The sequence below is a fragment of the Leopardus geoffroyi genome, chromosome D1 (assembly GCF_018350155.1).
Source record: "Leopardus geoffroyi isolate Oge1 chromosome D1, O.geoffroyi_Oge1_pat1.0, whole genome shotgun sequence".
Taxonomy (NCBI): Eukaryota; Metazoa; Chordata; class Mammalia; order Carnivora; family Felidae; genus Leopardus; species Leopardus geoffroyi.
This window is the reverse complement of record NC_059329.1, coordinates 65,628,512-65,643,431: the sequence shown is the minus strand read 5'-3', so window position 1 is coordinate 65,643,431 and position 14,920 is coordinate 65,628,512. Positions and strand designations below refer to the sequence as shown.

Here is a 14,920-nt window from a genome sequence, read left to right as displayed (position 1 = left end):
ATTCAAAATAATTTTTTAAAGCCAACTGCATTTTGTTATTGAAAGAGGTATGGTTCAGATATATGGAAAATTAATATCTGTGGAACACCACCCTATTTGTGCTGCTTTATCCCCAGCAATATTATCTTGCTGTAAGTACCTGAAATTTATATTAAACTCAGGGCATGTGCATTAAGTGTCTGTTTATTGACTTCTCTATCATGTTTTACTAGAGCACTAGCTTTCTAGCTAATGGCACAAAAGCAAGACCAGCCAGCAGGCTTTTAAGGCTGGGCCCAGACTCCTAGTCTTAGGCCTATATAAGCTTGGGAAATCTGTGTAATTGCTCTGTGTCTCAGTTTCCTTTTCTGTTGAATGAAAGAACAGTGCCTTCTCCAAATTTTGATAACATCATGTGACAATCATTGTAATGATATAAATAAGCACATTGAACTCCAGAAAAAGACCCGAGTGGTGAGGATGGGGATGGAGGCGGCAGGTGGACGAAGGATTGCACAGGTGACTAGTAGAAGAGGCTGACAGACAGTTCAGGGAAGTCGTAGGTCAGGCAGGTTGTGGATGCTGGTGGTTCAGACAGATTCTATAGGTTCCAGGTGAGGTGATTTAGACAGGTCACAGGTCAGGCAGGTGGCAAACAGAGATAAAGAGAGAAAAGAAGAGGAAAGGGACACATATAGGAACATACAGCATGGGGGAAGGAAAGAAAATTAGGAGCAAGTGAGGAGACACTATGTAAGAGAGGTAAGAGTCTCGGAGCAGTCTCCCCTTTTACCACAGAGATGACCTGAGCTGATTTCAGAGTGAATGTTTTTGGCATTTTTGACTTCTCTTCCTCCCTGATCTAGAAAATAGTTTTTCACTTGCAGACTTCAAAGTACATATTTTGCCTCATGAAATCTGAAGGTTTTACATGTGAAGAAGAAGGAAAGGTATCATGTAGCTGACAACTTGGAAGGGTCAGTAGTTGCCATTTATAGACCTTACAGTTGGCCATGTAATTTTGCCTTCTCTCCTTTGATCTCTGAACAATCCTGGTTGCTAGAGAGGGCAGGCAATGTCATCTCCATTGAGAGATGAGCACCTTCTGTGTGTGAGGCACCAAATGTCAGGAATGGCCATATTCTCAAGCCTAGTGTGTTCTCAAGAAGCCCTGTCCTTCCTCCCAGGCCCTGGTTCCTCAGCCTGCTTTCCTGGCCCGGAAATTTGATTCTCCCCTTGCCTCTACTCACTTTGCAGTACTGGCAGCAGGGTAGAAAGGAGATTCTCAATCCTGTGTTTCTTCCTACACATGAAATAGTTCCTTCCATTTTAATATTTTGCATTTCTTCACTCCAGAGAGCCAAATGAAGTATCAAAAATAACTAACACACAGCATACATATGTTCCAGAAATGCAGCTGTATTTGTATAGCCTATAGAAATGGGGTGGTGCTGTCTTCCTTATAACACTTTCTCTGAGATCCTGGAAATTTCTCAGGTTCTTTTTACCACTACTAAGGCTTTCCCCTATTTCCTGATAGCTGTGGTCTCCTTGAGATTGAATGTGAATGTGGACTTGAAAAAGACTAGTCTAGTCTGCAGTCTCTTAGGACATGTTATTGACCTTGTGCTGTGTGCTCAGTGTTTATTGGAGCAGGTTCAGCAGGCCCAGCTCAAAATAAACTGTGATAGAATTTCCACAGTTCTTCTAGGGCTCAGTACTCATGCCCTCCTGTCCTCCAGCATTAAGTCATACTTCATGATGCACAATAAATAATCAGGACAGGGGAGTAGATATCCTACAAAGATATCCTACCTTTAATCTGGAGATGTAGAGATATCCTGCCTCTAATCTGGGGAGCGTTGTCTTTGGGGATTTAATGTTGTGCATATCTTGTGACCTACAGCACCTGACCATTATTACTTGGGATTGTCCCAGGTAGATTTTGATGCCCTTAATGCTTGGCACCAAGGATCTCACACAGAGCCATCTATGTCATTGGCAGATGAGATGACAACCAGAGTTGCACTAAATATACATGTCAAATGGGGAAAAGGTGAAAGAAACCAGCTCAAAGGGTTAGACTGTCCTATGTTACAAAAGAGATTCCAACAATCTTTGGGTATTCTTGTAGGTAGATAAGGAAAGATCGAATCTTAGAAAGCTGTGGTAGTATATAACCAGGACAGCAGGGAATGCCAAGGGATGCAACCCAGGGCATGTTTGAGGCAGCTCTTCCATGCTTAATCTACCCAATTTGCTCTGAGTATTCTCCCCATACTTCGTTCTCCTCAATATTCCTTATCTTGGGACTTAGACTATGGAGCAAATGGAAGCCTTTTTATTGAACACTATTGCACTACCAAGGAACATCTAAAAATAAAAAATTTTCTCTGGAGAAACAAAGGTATTTAGCTTATCTGCTTTTTGAATTGGGAATTAAGAATAGAAAATGTAAGCTTTACTAAAGCAGTTAAATAATAAGGGAAAGGTGTTGGGAGAGAAGAGGAAGAGATGATAAGAAGAAAGGAAAACAGGAGAGGAAGAGGGAGCAGGCGAGGGAAGGACAGAGGCTGAAGTGTAGAGTGTGGGAAGGGGAGGGGAGGAAGCACAGGGAAGGACAGAGCTAGATGGGCCACAGTCAAGAGTGTGGCTTCGGGGCCAGAGATCTGGATTCTAAATCTGTGAAAATCCCACATCAAGTATCATTGTTAGTTGGTGGAATATTGAAAGGATCCCCCGAGATCAGGAACAAGACAATTCAGCTACTATCGCTGCTTCTATTTGACCTGGTACGGGAGGTCTTAGCTGGTGGAGTAAGGCCGGAAAACACAGGAGAAGGAAGAAATAAAACTTAACTCTTCACAGATGACATGATTTGTGTTCACAGAAATTCCCCAAGTGACTTCAGCAAGGTCTCTGGTACCAGGTCAATATGCAAAAATCGTGTTTCTGCGTGTGAGCACAAGTAAAGAGAAATAGAAATATACAAAATTATGTGTTCAGTAGCATTAAAAACTTCAGATGCCTTTCTGAAGCTCATTTTTCTCAAGTGTAAAATTAGGGCCATAAGAAGAATAATAACAATAACAATAATTGCAGCAGCATTAGCTGTAGCTGGGGTTTGTTGAGTACCTACAATATGGCAGATGTTCTAAATCTTTACATGGATTCTTTCTTTTAACCTTCACAACAACCCTTTAATGTTTGTTATGAGGATTAAGCGAGGAAATGTATGTAAGACACTTAGCAAATTTCCTTACATATAATAAATGCTCAATAAATTTTAGCTATATGAAGACAACCATTATTTTAGAGAGATGCATAGACACAGTTTTTAATAGAACTAAGCTGCTATTTGTTTGGTTTAAGATTTGTAGAATAAAAAATCACACATTATGTTGTTTTTTAAAATTGCAAATAGCTCATTAATTTATTTATTCAGCCAGAGACTGCTCCTGAGTCTAGAAATACACTGGGTAAGCAAAATAAGTAAAATCCGTGCCCTAATAGAGTTTACAATTCATGGAGGAAACGGAGATTAATCAAATGGTCTTACAGCTACGAGAATACAGTATAAAAAGGAGTTATGAGAACACAAAAGAGGGAACCAGGCCTGGGCCACAGAATGAAAAGAGGCTTTGCTTTAAAAAAAATCAAAGGTGAGCTGAGTTCAGAAGGGTAAGTGGGACAGGGGCAGGGATAGGACAATGTTCCCTGGAGCAGAAGCAGTCATTTTGAAAGGGATGAAGATTCTAGGTGGAGGAAAGGCTTGGCTTGTTTCAGGAACTGAAAAATGTGTGAGTGGCTGGAGCTCAGAGAATGGGAGGGTTCAGGGATGAACTGTGGCTGCAGAGCAGGACAGGGGATAAGCCATTGATTTCACAGTTGTCCTGAGTGGTGGAATGCACTGTAGGGCTTTATGCAAAGGAAAAGAATGGCTTTATGCAAAGGAATTAGTTCCCCAGCACTAACTGGGGCTCCCTGAGCCTTGGCATTATCTCAGAGAAGGCCTGAGGCAGATCAGAGTTTGAGCCTTCTGAACTTCCTTCCACTTTTATGTAACAGAAACTAGTCTATAGGACCCCCAGAAGGGACAAGAAGGCACTAGTGGTTTAGTCAGAAGGGAATGTGAAGCTGGAGGGCAGTCCTACAGTCTGACCCTTTGACTAGGTACTGGATAGGGATTGAGGGGCGTGGGCTAATGGTGGCTGTGTGTGTGTGTGTGTGTGTGTGTGTGTGTGTGTGTGTGTGTGCATGCACGTGCACATGCACACATGCGCATACCACCGTCAGGTCAGGTGATAGGTTATCTCTCACTCTTCCACATTGTCTTGTCTCTTTCTCTCTCCCTCCCTCTGTCTCTCTCACACACACACATTCACACACACATGCACACCAGTGTTGTCAGCCTGTGCCTGCCTCTCTACCAGCCTCCTTGGTGCAGGGGAATGGGAATGGGGACTTCATGTGCTGTGTGAGTTCCCTGCTACTACTAGTCTCTGAGGCCAGGGTGAAATCTGAGCGTGGGAGCTCTTGAGGCTGCACCTCTCTCCTCCTTCCCCCCATTCCCTGCTTAGAGCCTGACTCTGCCTTGTCTTTGCTCCTGCAGCACTCCACTTCAGTGAGCATCATGGGCTTTTCCAACACACTGGAGATGGAGCTGTCATCTACCAGGCTGGCAAGGACCCTAGAGCCACAGATCCAGAGCGTGAGCAGCCTGCCTGCCGCCCCTTCCCACATGGTACCAAGCCTGCTGAGCAGCACCCCCACAACTGTGTCCAGCCTGATGAGCAGTCAAAACCAGGCTATGCCCAGCCTGACAGTGGGTCATCTGCCGACCATACCCAGCCTTGTGCGCGGCACACCCCAGTCCGTGCCCAGCCTGATGAGTGATTCCTCCCAGGCCATCACAAACCTAGCAAGTGATCAGTCACAGGCCAGGCCCAACCTGATGTCTGGTCCCACCCAGGCTATGCCAAGTCTGGCGACTTGCCCTCTGCAGAGCATGCCTCCAGCTTCTGACGTGCAACCAGAAACTGGATCCAGCTGCAGTCCTGGCTCTGGGCGAGCTGTAGGGAGCCTGTGCCCTGGAGATGGGGCTGACCCCTCTCTCGGGAATGCCCTGTGTAAGGTAAGTCCTGGGTAAATACCATTCCACACCCTGTACTCATCACTGGGCAAAAGGGTGGCTGCTGCAGATAAGAGCTTATCCTGGCCTTAGCTTAATAGCTTTATGACCAGTAACAATAAAAATGTCTCATTTCTTTGATTCTTGTTGGCCTTTCACTTTTGAAAGATGGAAAGTGAGGATTCTACCCGCTTCACTGACTCTCTGAGACAAGACTCCACAACCCCTGGTCTGGATGCTTCCAAGGACTTGGCTATCCCTTCAGAACTAGAGGAGCCAATTAACCTCTCTGTGAAGAAACCCCCACTGGTCCCAGTAATCAACACGTCCATGGCTCTGCAACAGTACCGGAACCCAAAAGGTGAGGCTCAAGTCAGTAGCCTGTTATTTGTGCTGGCCACAAACATGAGCTCAGCACTCCCAGGTGACAGAGAGGTCAGGAGACAAGCTCTAGGTGTGAGGGAGCAGTGTTTCTCTCTCTCTCTGCTCAGTTCACTTCTTCCCTCTAGAACTGACTTATTGGTACCTGTTCTGTTTTCCTCACTGTGGCCGGGGCTGATCCAGGCATGGCCAAGACTTAGCTCCATGTAACATTCCCATGGAGGTCTGGGTTAGGGGTGGGGGAAGTAGGAAGAACTCATCCCAGAAGGAAGAACTCTTCCCGGGAAGAACTCTCCCAAAACTCATCCCAGAAGGGCTAGCCGTGACAAAATATTTTAGGGAACAGAGCATGTGTGACTTTGGAGTCAGGTAGATCTATCATAGAAAACCAGCTCTGTCTTTTTATGTTTGATTCAGTATGAGACCCCTAACCTTTCTGAAGTGATTTCTTTCTCTGTAAATGGGGCTAGTGTAACTACTTCGTAGACTACTGGGCCAAATAACTACAGTGAGATCATTTGATGACTTTCTCTGTAGTAACAAGAACTTGCCTTGCACCCAGTAGTCATCTGGATTTATGGTGTGCCTCATAGTAAAGAGAATTTGGACTGGTGGAGATTGGCTCTGATTCTCTTCTCAGCTACCTACACCCCTTGTCAAATGGGACTTGCCTTCTTCTGTGGTAGGCGAGGGCTAGATGGAAAATTTGTAAGCAACTGCCGAGTGAGAATTTGGGACTTTTTCTGTTTAGTGTATGATGTGTGTTTAGTCTGTAATGATTCGTCTATTTCCCATATATCTAATAAATGAAAATGAAATAATTTTCCCCTTGTTTCTTTGCACTGACTGAAAGACTAACTGAACACTGATTTGTTCTTATTAACTGTGTAATAATGGAAACCTGAATTTTAAATAATCAAATTTTTGGACTGTGCTTGCCCAAGGAAAGTGCCTAGGATAGTGCCTGGTGCTGAGTGGGTGCTCACTAAATGCTAGTGTCCTCCTCTCTCCCTACACTGCCCCCTTCCCAGCTACACAGGCTCTACTGCTCTACCCAGGGTAGGGCTACGGGAGCCTCTTGCCTATGTGGTATGAGCTAGATTCTCAGGCAGTACTAGAATATCAGAATTTGGCTGAAAATGCAGAGGCTGGACAGAATGACCCCTGAGAGCACGTAACCCCAGTATATGGGAAACAAGAGATTTCTGAGCTCATTTGGAAGGTGAGAAGGTGGCCCCTCACCCGACCCAACACTCACCCATAGACAGCCTCTGAGTGTTGTTTCTCTTTTTAAAAGAAGGTGGCCTTCTTCTCTCAGGAAGGAGAGCTGTGGTAGGATTGCCACCATTATGAATGATTACACTGTGGGTAACAGTTGTATGATAGGTGTGTGGCCAAAGGTATGAATAGCACATGAGTGGAAGGCATGGGTATTGAGCATGTTGTTATAAATGTATGTCACAGGTATTTGTCTTTTGCATTAGAGTATGAGAATTTTAAACAAGGAGCCCTGGAATTGGATGCAAAAGGGAACCAGAGTATCAGGTAACAAGCTCTTGGCCCAACCTCCCTCTCCAACCCCTCAACTTCATGTCCTGGGAGGTTGGCACAGAAAGTCAGCACACTTGATGACTTCACTAGAAGCAGAAGTTTGCCTGCAACTGTCTTCTTCAACTCCCAGACCCTTGAGTAGGATCTGTATGGTTGGGAGTCTGGAATGCCTGTGGGAGTCTGGGATGCCTATGGGAAGCTATCCTGGCTCCTGCACCAGAGGGCATGAGCTCTGTGTGAAGTCCTCTCTCTTTAGGAATCCCCTCTTCTTTGAGCAAACAGCTCGCCGGGGGTGGGAGGGAGAAACATGGGCCTGCATGGGGTGGGACTGAGGAGATCTTGAGCAGCAGTTCAGTTGTCGGATCATGGTTGAGCTGACTTAGAGGCTGGGGTCAGAGGAGGCTCCCACTAAGACCCAGGGGTGTCTCTCTTGCCACAGGCCCTTCAACAGCGAGCCAAAGATTCCCTATGTGCGACTGGAGCGGCTCAAGATCTGTGCTGCCTCCGCGGGAGAGATGCCTGTGTTCAAGTTGAAGCCCCAGAAGAATGAGCAGGATGGGAGCTTCCTGCTGATCATTGAATGTGGCACTGAGTCCTCCAGCATGTCTATTAAGGTACCACTCTGCTCTGTCTTGTCCTTGAGCTTGGCCCACCTTAGGAGCCTCTCTTCTTTCTCCACTTCATTCAGAATTCTGGCTCTGGCCTTGTCCAGAGTCTGAGTGGGGCTGCAGCCTGACCAGCCTTGTCCTCGGCTGCCAGGGGCTTGTGAGATGCATATCAGGAGGCTCAGCATTCTTGGGGCTAAGCTAGCCTGGGGGCCTGGAATAAATTGGTGCCCAGAGCTTGTCAGTCCCTCCTCTCCCTCCCTCCACAACTTGTTGGTGCTGTGCTGACTGCTCAGACTCACTTCTTCTCCAAGGTCAGCCAGAACAACATGCCTGATGCTATCCAGGCCCCAAGTCTGGGGGGAAGAAAGGTCACTGTCACTTCTCCGGCGGGGCAGCAGCCACCAGAGGGGGAGGGTGCATCTCCTGAAGAACAAAGACTCATTCCTCGGACCCCTGGAGCCAAGAAGGGGCCCCCGGTACCAATAGAGAATGAGGACTTCTGTGCTGTGTGCCTCAATGGGGGAGAGTTGCTGTGCTGCGATCGCTGCCCCAAAGTGTTCCACCTTTCCTGCCACTTGCCGGCCCTGCTCAGCTTCCCCGGGTGAGTTGTGCCAATCTAGGGCCATCGGCTGCCTAGCAGGGTGATCTTCCAGGGATGACTATTCCAGGCCAGGCCCACAGAGCTCCCTCAAATGGGCTTCCTCCCCTCTCTGAGCCTGCATGAATTGCAGGTATGTGAGTCAGTGGCCCTACTGCCTTGTGCCTTCTGTGCATGGATAGGAAGGTGTTTGAAATTTAAGTGGCTGTTTTTCTTCCTCTGTTCCCAGTTTCTTCCTGCACACACAAGTTTGTCCCCATACTCCCCTCTCAGCCCCTTGCTAAATCCAATTTTTTTCTGGATTCACTCCATCCCAAGTTAGTGAATTTCTTTAAAGCTTGTGGTTAGGAAGCCATTCCCTACAGGGCAGGCCTAGGGACTGAGTCTCCCATACCATTCTCTCTCTCTGCCCCCATCTTGGAGCAGAGGGAGAGGGGAGGTGGCTCTGGGCCACCTGCTGATGCCTAATTTGGCCTCATCTGCCTCTGCAGGGGAGACTGGGTATGTACCTTGTGCCGCAGCCTGACCCAGCCCGAGATGGAGTACGACTGTGAGAATGCCCGCTATAATCAGCCTGGAATGCGGGCCACTCCTGGCCTGAGCATCTATGACCAGAAGGTAGGGAGGGGTTTCTGAAAACAAGTTTCCCTGACTGGGGCTGTCTCCCTGTGCCAGGGGCTGAGGCCTTTCTGAGGGGGATGGGAAGTCTCTCCAGGTATCTCTCTGTTGGGCTATGCCTGACAGTTTGGCCCATGGGGGTTTTTGCTATGGATTCCCTTCTGCCAGCTGTCTTCCTCTAGTCTGGCAGGCTGTGCTGTGCCTTAACGTGTTGGCCCATGCCCTGTGGGACAGAGCTGACCCCGCTGGAGTTATCAGGGTCACTGTCTTCAGTTCTTGAGATGGGGCCAGGCCGAAGTAACGTGCTGCCATTCTGGTTTCTGCAGAAGTGTGAAAAGCTGGTACTGTCCTTGTGCTGCCATAGCCTCAGCCTGCCCTTCCATGAACCTGTCAGCCCGCTGGTAAGGAAGGCTTCCTGTTTCTGCTGGCTCCGAGGGCCCTGGGTGTGAGTCCAAGTGCTACCCTGGGGCGGGCTCAGAGCATGGCCGCTGGAAGTCTGATTAATCCGTGCATGGGCTAGCGGACTCAGTGTGGCCACCGCAGCCCCCCAGCCCAGCTGCTGCTACACCACACCTGACTTGACAGTGAAACATTCCTCCTTCTCCCTTTTTGTCTCCTTTCTTCTCTTTTCTTCTTGCTGCTGTTCTCTTGTGTCCTTTCACATGTTTCAACTCATTCTCCATCTCTCCCTCTGTCTTCTCTGTACCTCTACTTCTCTCTTCCTGCTTTGCTTCCCCTTCTCTGCTCCCCCAAGGCTCGGCATTACTACCAGATTATCAAGAGGCCCATGGACCTGTCAATCATTCGGAGGAAGCTGCAAAAGAAGGACCCAGCTCACTACACCACCCCAGAGGAGGTGGTGTCAGACGTCCGCCTCATGTTCTGGAACTGTGCGAAGTTCAATTATGTATGTCTTGCCTGTTTTCCCCCTCCTCTATTTCCCAGTGACCCCAAGACTCATGCCTGGATGGGGGTTATCAGGTTTGGTCCTGAGCTGCCATAAGGACATGGGAACCTTTTAGGGTCTCCTGTAGTGAGTGTTTAAAAGCTCTCTCCCACACTTGGGCCTCAATGTGGACTCAGAAGGAAGAAGGGGGGAATGCTAGTGGTTGGCCCTCTGTGGGTAACTGTCAGGGTCACTTCTGCTTGAAGAGATGGTACTAAACTGGTTATCTTGAGTCTTCAGGAGAAAATGTCACATTCTAGACCTCCAGGAAACCTAGCCAGGCTTTGTGCTCTTTGTATAGCTCTTGAGGGACCTGGAAGAGATGGGGTGGTGGATACGGGCCAGACCATCACTGCTCTCCTTCCCCTTCAGCCCGACTCAGAGGTTGCAGAGGCCGGCCGCTGTCTGGAAGTGTTCTTTGAGGGCTGGTTGAAGGAGATCTACCCGGAGAAACGGTTTGCCCAGCCAAGGCAGGAGGACTCAGACTCCGAGGAGGTGTCAAGCGAGAGTGGGTATTCCACTCCGCAGGGTTTCCCATGGCCCCCCTACGTGCAGGAGGGCATCCAACCCAAGAGGCGGCGGCGACATATGGTAAAGAGTTGCTGCCAGCTGGCAGGCAGGTTGTGGGGCCGGTGGGTGGGCAGTCTGGGGGCACCCAAGCAGCGTGTACAGAGCAGCCTAAAGCAAAGCTGCTGGAGGCACAGAGAGTGCTCAGAAGGAACCCTTGCTCCCAAGCCTGTAGTCTAACAGGAAGTCAGGGCAGTGCAGGGCTCATCAAGTCTCATTACCACTGAGGCTTGAAACTCAGAGAGGTGGATGCGTCTGCCCAGGGTCACCCAGCAAATTAACAGCAGAATCAGGATGGGAAGCCAGGTCTCCCGATTCACAGCTCAATGCTGATTCTTCTCCACTGTGGTCCCCGGAAGAAGAGAAACATCTGGTCTCAGGGCCTGGTCTCAAATTCCATTTGGGAGAAAGGAAGGGATATTGTCAGCTCCTTGGTGTAGAGAAGGAGGGAGAGGTGTTGCTTACAGTAGAGAGAGCGCTTCTGACCTGTGTCTGGTCCCACATATGCAGACATGGGACACAGTTCAGTGCTGTTTCATTCCACTGAAATGTCTTGCCTGCCTGCCTGCTGTGTGCAGCCATCCCCAGTTGTTTACATCACTTGGCCCACCATGTTTAGTGGCTGCAGTGAGTTTTGCTGTTGCATTCCTGGGGCAGAGGAAAACACTTTGGCTCTGGGGAGTCCCAGTCTGGACACTTTGCCTTTGCACGTTAATAAGCACTACCTTTGGTTATTTTGATTCCACACACACATATTTTTTTTCTTTCAGGAGAATGAAAGAGCAAAAAGAATGTCGTTCCGCCTGGCCAGCAGCATCTCCCAGGTGTGAGAGCTGGCGGTACAGCGAGCACTCTGGCAGCTGGCGCCCCATCCTGTTGACCACTCCTCCCCACCTTTCAACTCATTCTCTTCAGATCGTGGATGTGAGACAAGTCTTGTCGAGCTGTGTAGTGCTCTTTGCCGTTTGCATCTTACAACATTCATTTGGGAGCCATAGTGCATCCACTACAGAGAAGACTTCAGTAATAAACAGCAAAGAGGGAGGTGTTCCCTATTACCAGAAAAATCAGATGTGTGGGGTCCACTTGACAAGACCAAGTCTGGTCAGGCTTGGGAGGACTTAACTTCCTTGGGGACTGCTCTCTGCTAAGGAGAGCAGACTTTTCTGACCTTTCAGTGTGCAGGGCTCAGGAGCAATGTATCTATCTGAAATCCTCCTGGGTCCAGAAGAGGGTAAAAGAAGGGAGAGAGGTTCTGACATATGGCAGGCCTGTGATCCCTGGCCCAGCACAGCCAAAGACTGTCACTGTTTGCCTTTGCTTGGCCTGCCAGGACAGGAAGCTGCCCTGGGCAGGGTGATGGAGGCTTCCAGAGGCCATAGGTCTCAATTGGTGCCTATTCGGGTTCTAACGGTTTTCAGGGTATTTGTTTCTCATGCTCCCTGTCCCGATGTTGACTTAGGTGGCCGCTATGAAAGTGCTCTAGGTGGTATGTATGGCATTCTTGACGGGGCCAGGTGGCTGTGCAGGGACCACTGACAGCTTCAGGCTCAGACATGCAGGCTTAAGGAGATGTCAACTTCAGAGCCTGTCCTCTGTGCCACTTACTTTGGGTTAATAACTCTTCTTTAGTGTCAGAACCTGCCTTCCTAGGAGTGATTGTCAGTGGCCATCCCTTCATTGTCTCCATTCAGAGATCTGGAGCCCAAGTTCTGCTTGGGTAAACCTGAGAGTTGGGTTGGGCAAGGGGAGTGACCCAGAACTGGCTCGCTGTGCTAGGCTTCTCCTCTGTCGTAGAGATCCCAGTTCTCAGCCTTTCCATGTTCTCAGAGCCAAAGATCAGAAGTGAGTTCTCTGACTCGCTCACCCCCAGGCTGTCTGCAGCCCCCAAAAAAGTCAGGACTCTACTGGCAGCCCTTTTCTGTTGGAGGTTGGAGAAGGCCAAAGGGACTGCCAGGAGCATGATGTAATCATTCATAGGGGAACTTCTGTCTAGGGTAGAGAAGAGGAAACTGACAGGTGAGAAGCCAGTGTCCTTCAGTGACTTTGAAGCAACTTCAGGACATCACTTCTCCAAGAATGCAGAAGGAAATGTTCTGGAAGCCATGGGAACAGGAATTCCAGACTCTATCTCGGATGGAGATGGATCTTCATGGTCCGTGTGGGGTGTTTGGGGAAGGCTGCATAGGCAGATGCTGGGGGTCAAGCTACTTCCTCAGCCAGGACTTGGTTGAGAAGGACCCTATTGCTGATGGTGTTGGGGGAGCTGCAGACCTGGTGCTTCAGTGGGCTGGCCCAGAGACATCACTTTGTCGTGGCTTGGCTTTATTTTTGCTAAAAGATGAAATTTAAGGAAGCTGTTGTTTGTAGGGCCTTTGTTAAGGGGAACATTCTGCTCAGAGAAAGCTCTGCTTTCCTTGTCAGTCGGTGGTGCTGCTCATTTCCTTTGCCACCCAGGCTGAGAGGCCATCCTCCGCCGGCCATTCTTTCACCAGCACCTGCCAGGCTCTCCTGTGCAGACAGGCTTCCATAATCCCGTTTCCCAGTTTGGGGTAACTAAGTCTTTCGTGCTTCACTAGCCAGGCAATCTTTAGACCTAGCCCTCTGTTCTTTGGGGCTCACATGACTCTCTGGCTTGGGCTCTGGCCACTTTCCTTTCAATGTTTAAATCGTTTTCTCTGTTTAGTTGACTTGGCGAGGTTCCCTCTGTAATTACCTCATGAATTCATGCTCTAGGTCATCTTTCCTGTGTTGTGGCCCCCATTTCCACCTTCCCTGAGTGAGAATCATGGTGCTTTGTGTCAGATAGCCAGGTGAGGGCTGTGACAGTCTCAAACCTGACTGAGATCCTTCCACAGGACCAACCGGAGACTACAAATATAAAGCAGAAATGTGGGGCTAAATGCTTAGCTCCCCTTTTATTCGTGAAGCTCTTAGCTGGGTATAGCCTGCTGGACCAGGGGATCGTAGTAACGTAGTCGAGAGTCACATATTCCTTTCCCACCGCAGAGACCCTGCATGCTGAGAGGCCCACTTTCGGCACCTGAGCAGATGTAGGGTATCCTCCCTGCAAGGGTGCAAGGCCATGGCCCGCCACACCACCCCTGCACTGCTTACCCCACACCACTGCCCTCCCCCAGGCTTTTCCTGTGTACTTAGCACCAATGTTTTGTGTCATGGTTTTTGTTTTGTTTCGTTTTGCATGCAGAAAACAGAACATGACTTTTTATAAATTAAAGAAAAAAAAGCTGCTAGCTGAGTGACTGACTTCAGTGGCTCTTCCTTAACATCTGAGCTGTTCCTGCTTTTGACTCACTCCCACAATGGCCCCTTTTGAAGTCAGGCAAGTCCTTTGGCCCTTGACAAAGTCATGAAATGGAAATACAGCAAGTTCCGGGGCCTCACAGTATAGAATGCAGTCCTAGAGGAGAAGTTGGGCTCCTTGGACGTGGGAGAAACAGGAGAGCCAAGCAGCTTCAGTGGAGGCAAAGGGGGGGTTTCAGTGCAAACACTGCTGCAGGATGAATTGCAGAGTCCTCTTCCAGAACGTGGGCAGGCTGGCCCTACCTGACTCCTAATAATTGCCAACTATACCCTCTGCAGGTCCTCCTCCCACAGAGGCAGCTGCTGGGCCCTCTGTAGGCTCTGCGCCAGGCAGTCCTCACCATCAGACTCGGTGGGTTCTGGCTCTCTGTGCCCTCTTCTGGTGACAGCTCTTTGCCTTGCTCCTAAGACCTAGACCCCTCCTTATTTGTTCCTGGGCTCCGCTCTGCTCCCTCTCTGACTCCAGGATGCCCCCTGTAGTTTTCCCTTCTGAACCCCCCAACACCTTCTGGATCACCATGCCTTGTGCTTCCTCTTCTGCTTCTCCCTCCCTCCCTGCTGTTTATTTAAATGCCTGCTCCTTTAGCTCAGTTTCCTGACCCTCTCTCTCTCTTTCTTTGTTCTCCCAGTCTTTCAGCCTTCTCCTGGTGGGCTGCTTCCTCTCCCTGCCCTGAACCTGTGGCCCATCACACACTGACCTTTTTTATCAGCATCCTGAACTTTCTTATCCTCTCCATCTCAAAACTTCCCCTGAAACTGCCAACCATTCTCCATTTTCTGCATCAGCTTATTTGTTGCTCTGTCTTCCTGGGTTGCTAAACATGACAGATTCAGAGTTGACACCCTCAGATGGGCTGTCAGCATTGAATGGGTATCTTTGATGTGATTGCATTGCTCTCTGTCCATGCCCCTCATCTTTGCTTTCAGCCAACGACTGACCTCACTGCCTATTCACAGAAAAGTCCCTAAAGCAAGAACCTCCTTGCCCATTGGCTCCTTTCTCCTTCCCATCTGTCTGTGTCTACATCCCTCCTCACATCCTTCCCTTTTGCTCCTGTTGGGTGCTCTGTTTCTTGAATCCTGCTGTATGGCCTCCAAGACTTTGCTCTGCCCCTCATCCACTGCCCCATTTGCTGGGGTCTTAACTTCCCTCTCACTGATGCTCCACATAGCCTACAAACAAGCAAAGGTCTCCCCAAGACTAAAGCAAAACGCTT

General features: G+C 49.0%; 1 protein-coding gene across 3 annotated transcripts in view; it reads left to right on the top strand.

Annotated features, from left to right (window-relative positions):
• TRIM66 (tripartite motif containing 66) overlaps positions 1-13,638 on the top strand; it is a 57,628-nt gene extending 43,990 nt beyond the window's left edge. For all 3 annotated transcript variants that reach the window (XM_045484409.1, XM_045484410.1, XM_045484411.1), the window contains 10 exons: positions 4,592-5,113; positions 5,279-5,471; positions 6,976-7,036; positions 7,482-7,656; positions 7,962-8,251; positions 8,740-8,866; positions 9,193-9,267; positions 9,621-9,773; positions 10,185-10,403; positions 11,150-13,638. In XM_045484409.1, coding sequence (XP_045340365.1) covers positions 4,592-5,113; positions 5,279-5,471; positions 6,976-7,036; positions 7,482-7,656; positions 7,962-8,251; positions 8,740-8,866; positions 9,193-9,267; positions 9,621-9,773; positions 10,185-10,403; positions 11,150-11,209 — 1,875 coding nt within the window. In that variant the 3' untranslated portion in view covers positions 11,210-13,638. The remainder of the gene's footprint in view (positions 1-4,591; positions 5,114-5,278; positions 5,472-6,975; positions 7,037-7,481; positions 7,657-7,961; positions 8,252-8,739; positions 8,867-9,192; positions 9,268-9,620; positions 9,774-10,184; positions 10,404-11,149) is intronic.
• Positions 13,639-14,920: the final 1,282 nt, after the last annotated feature.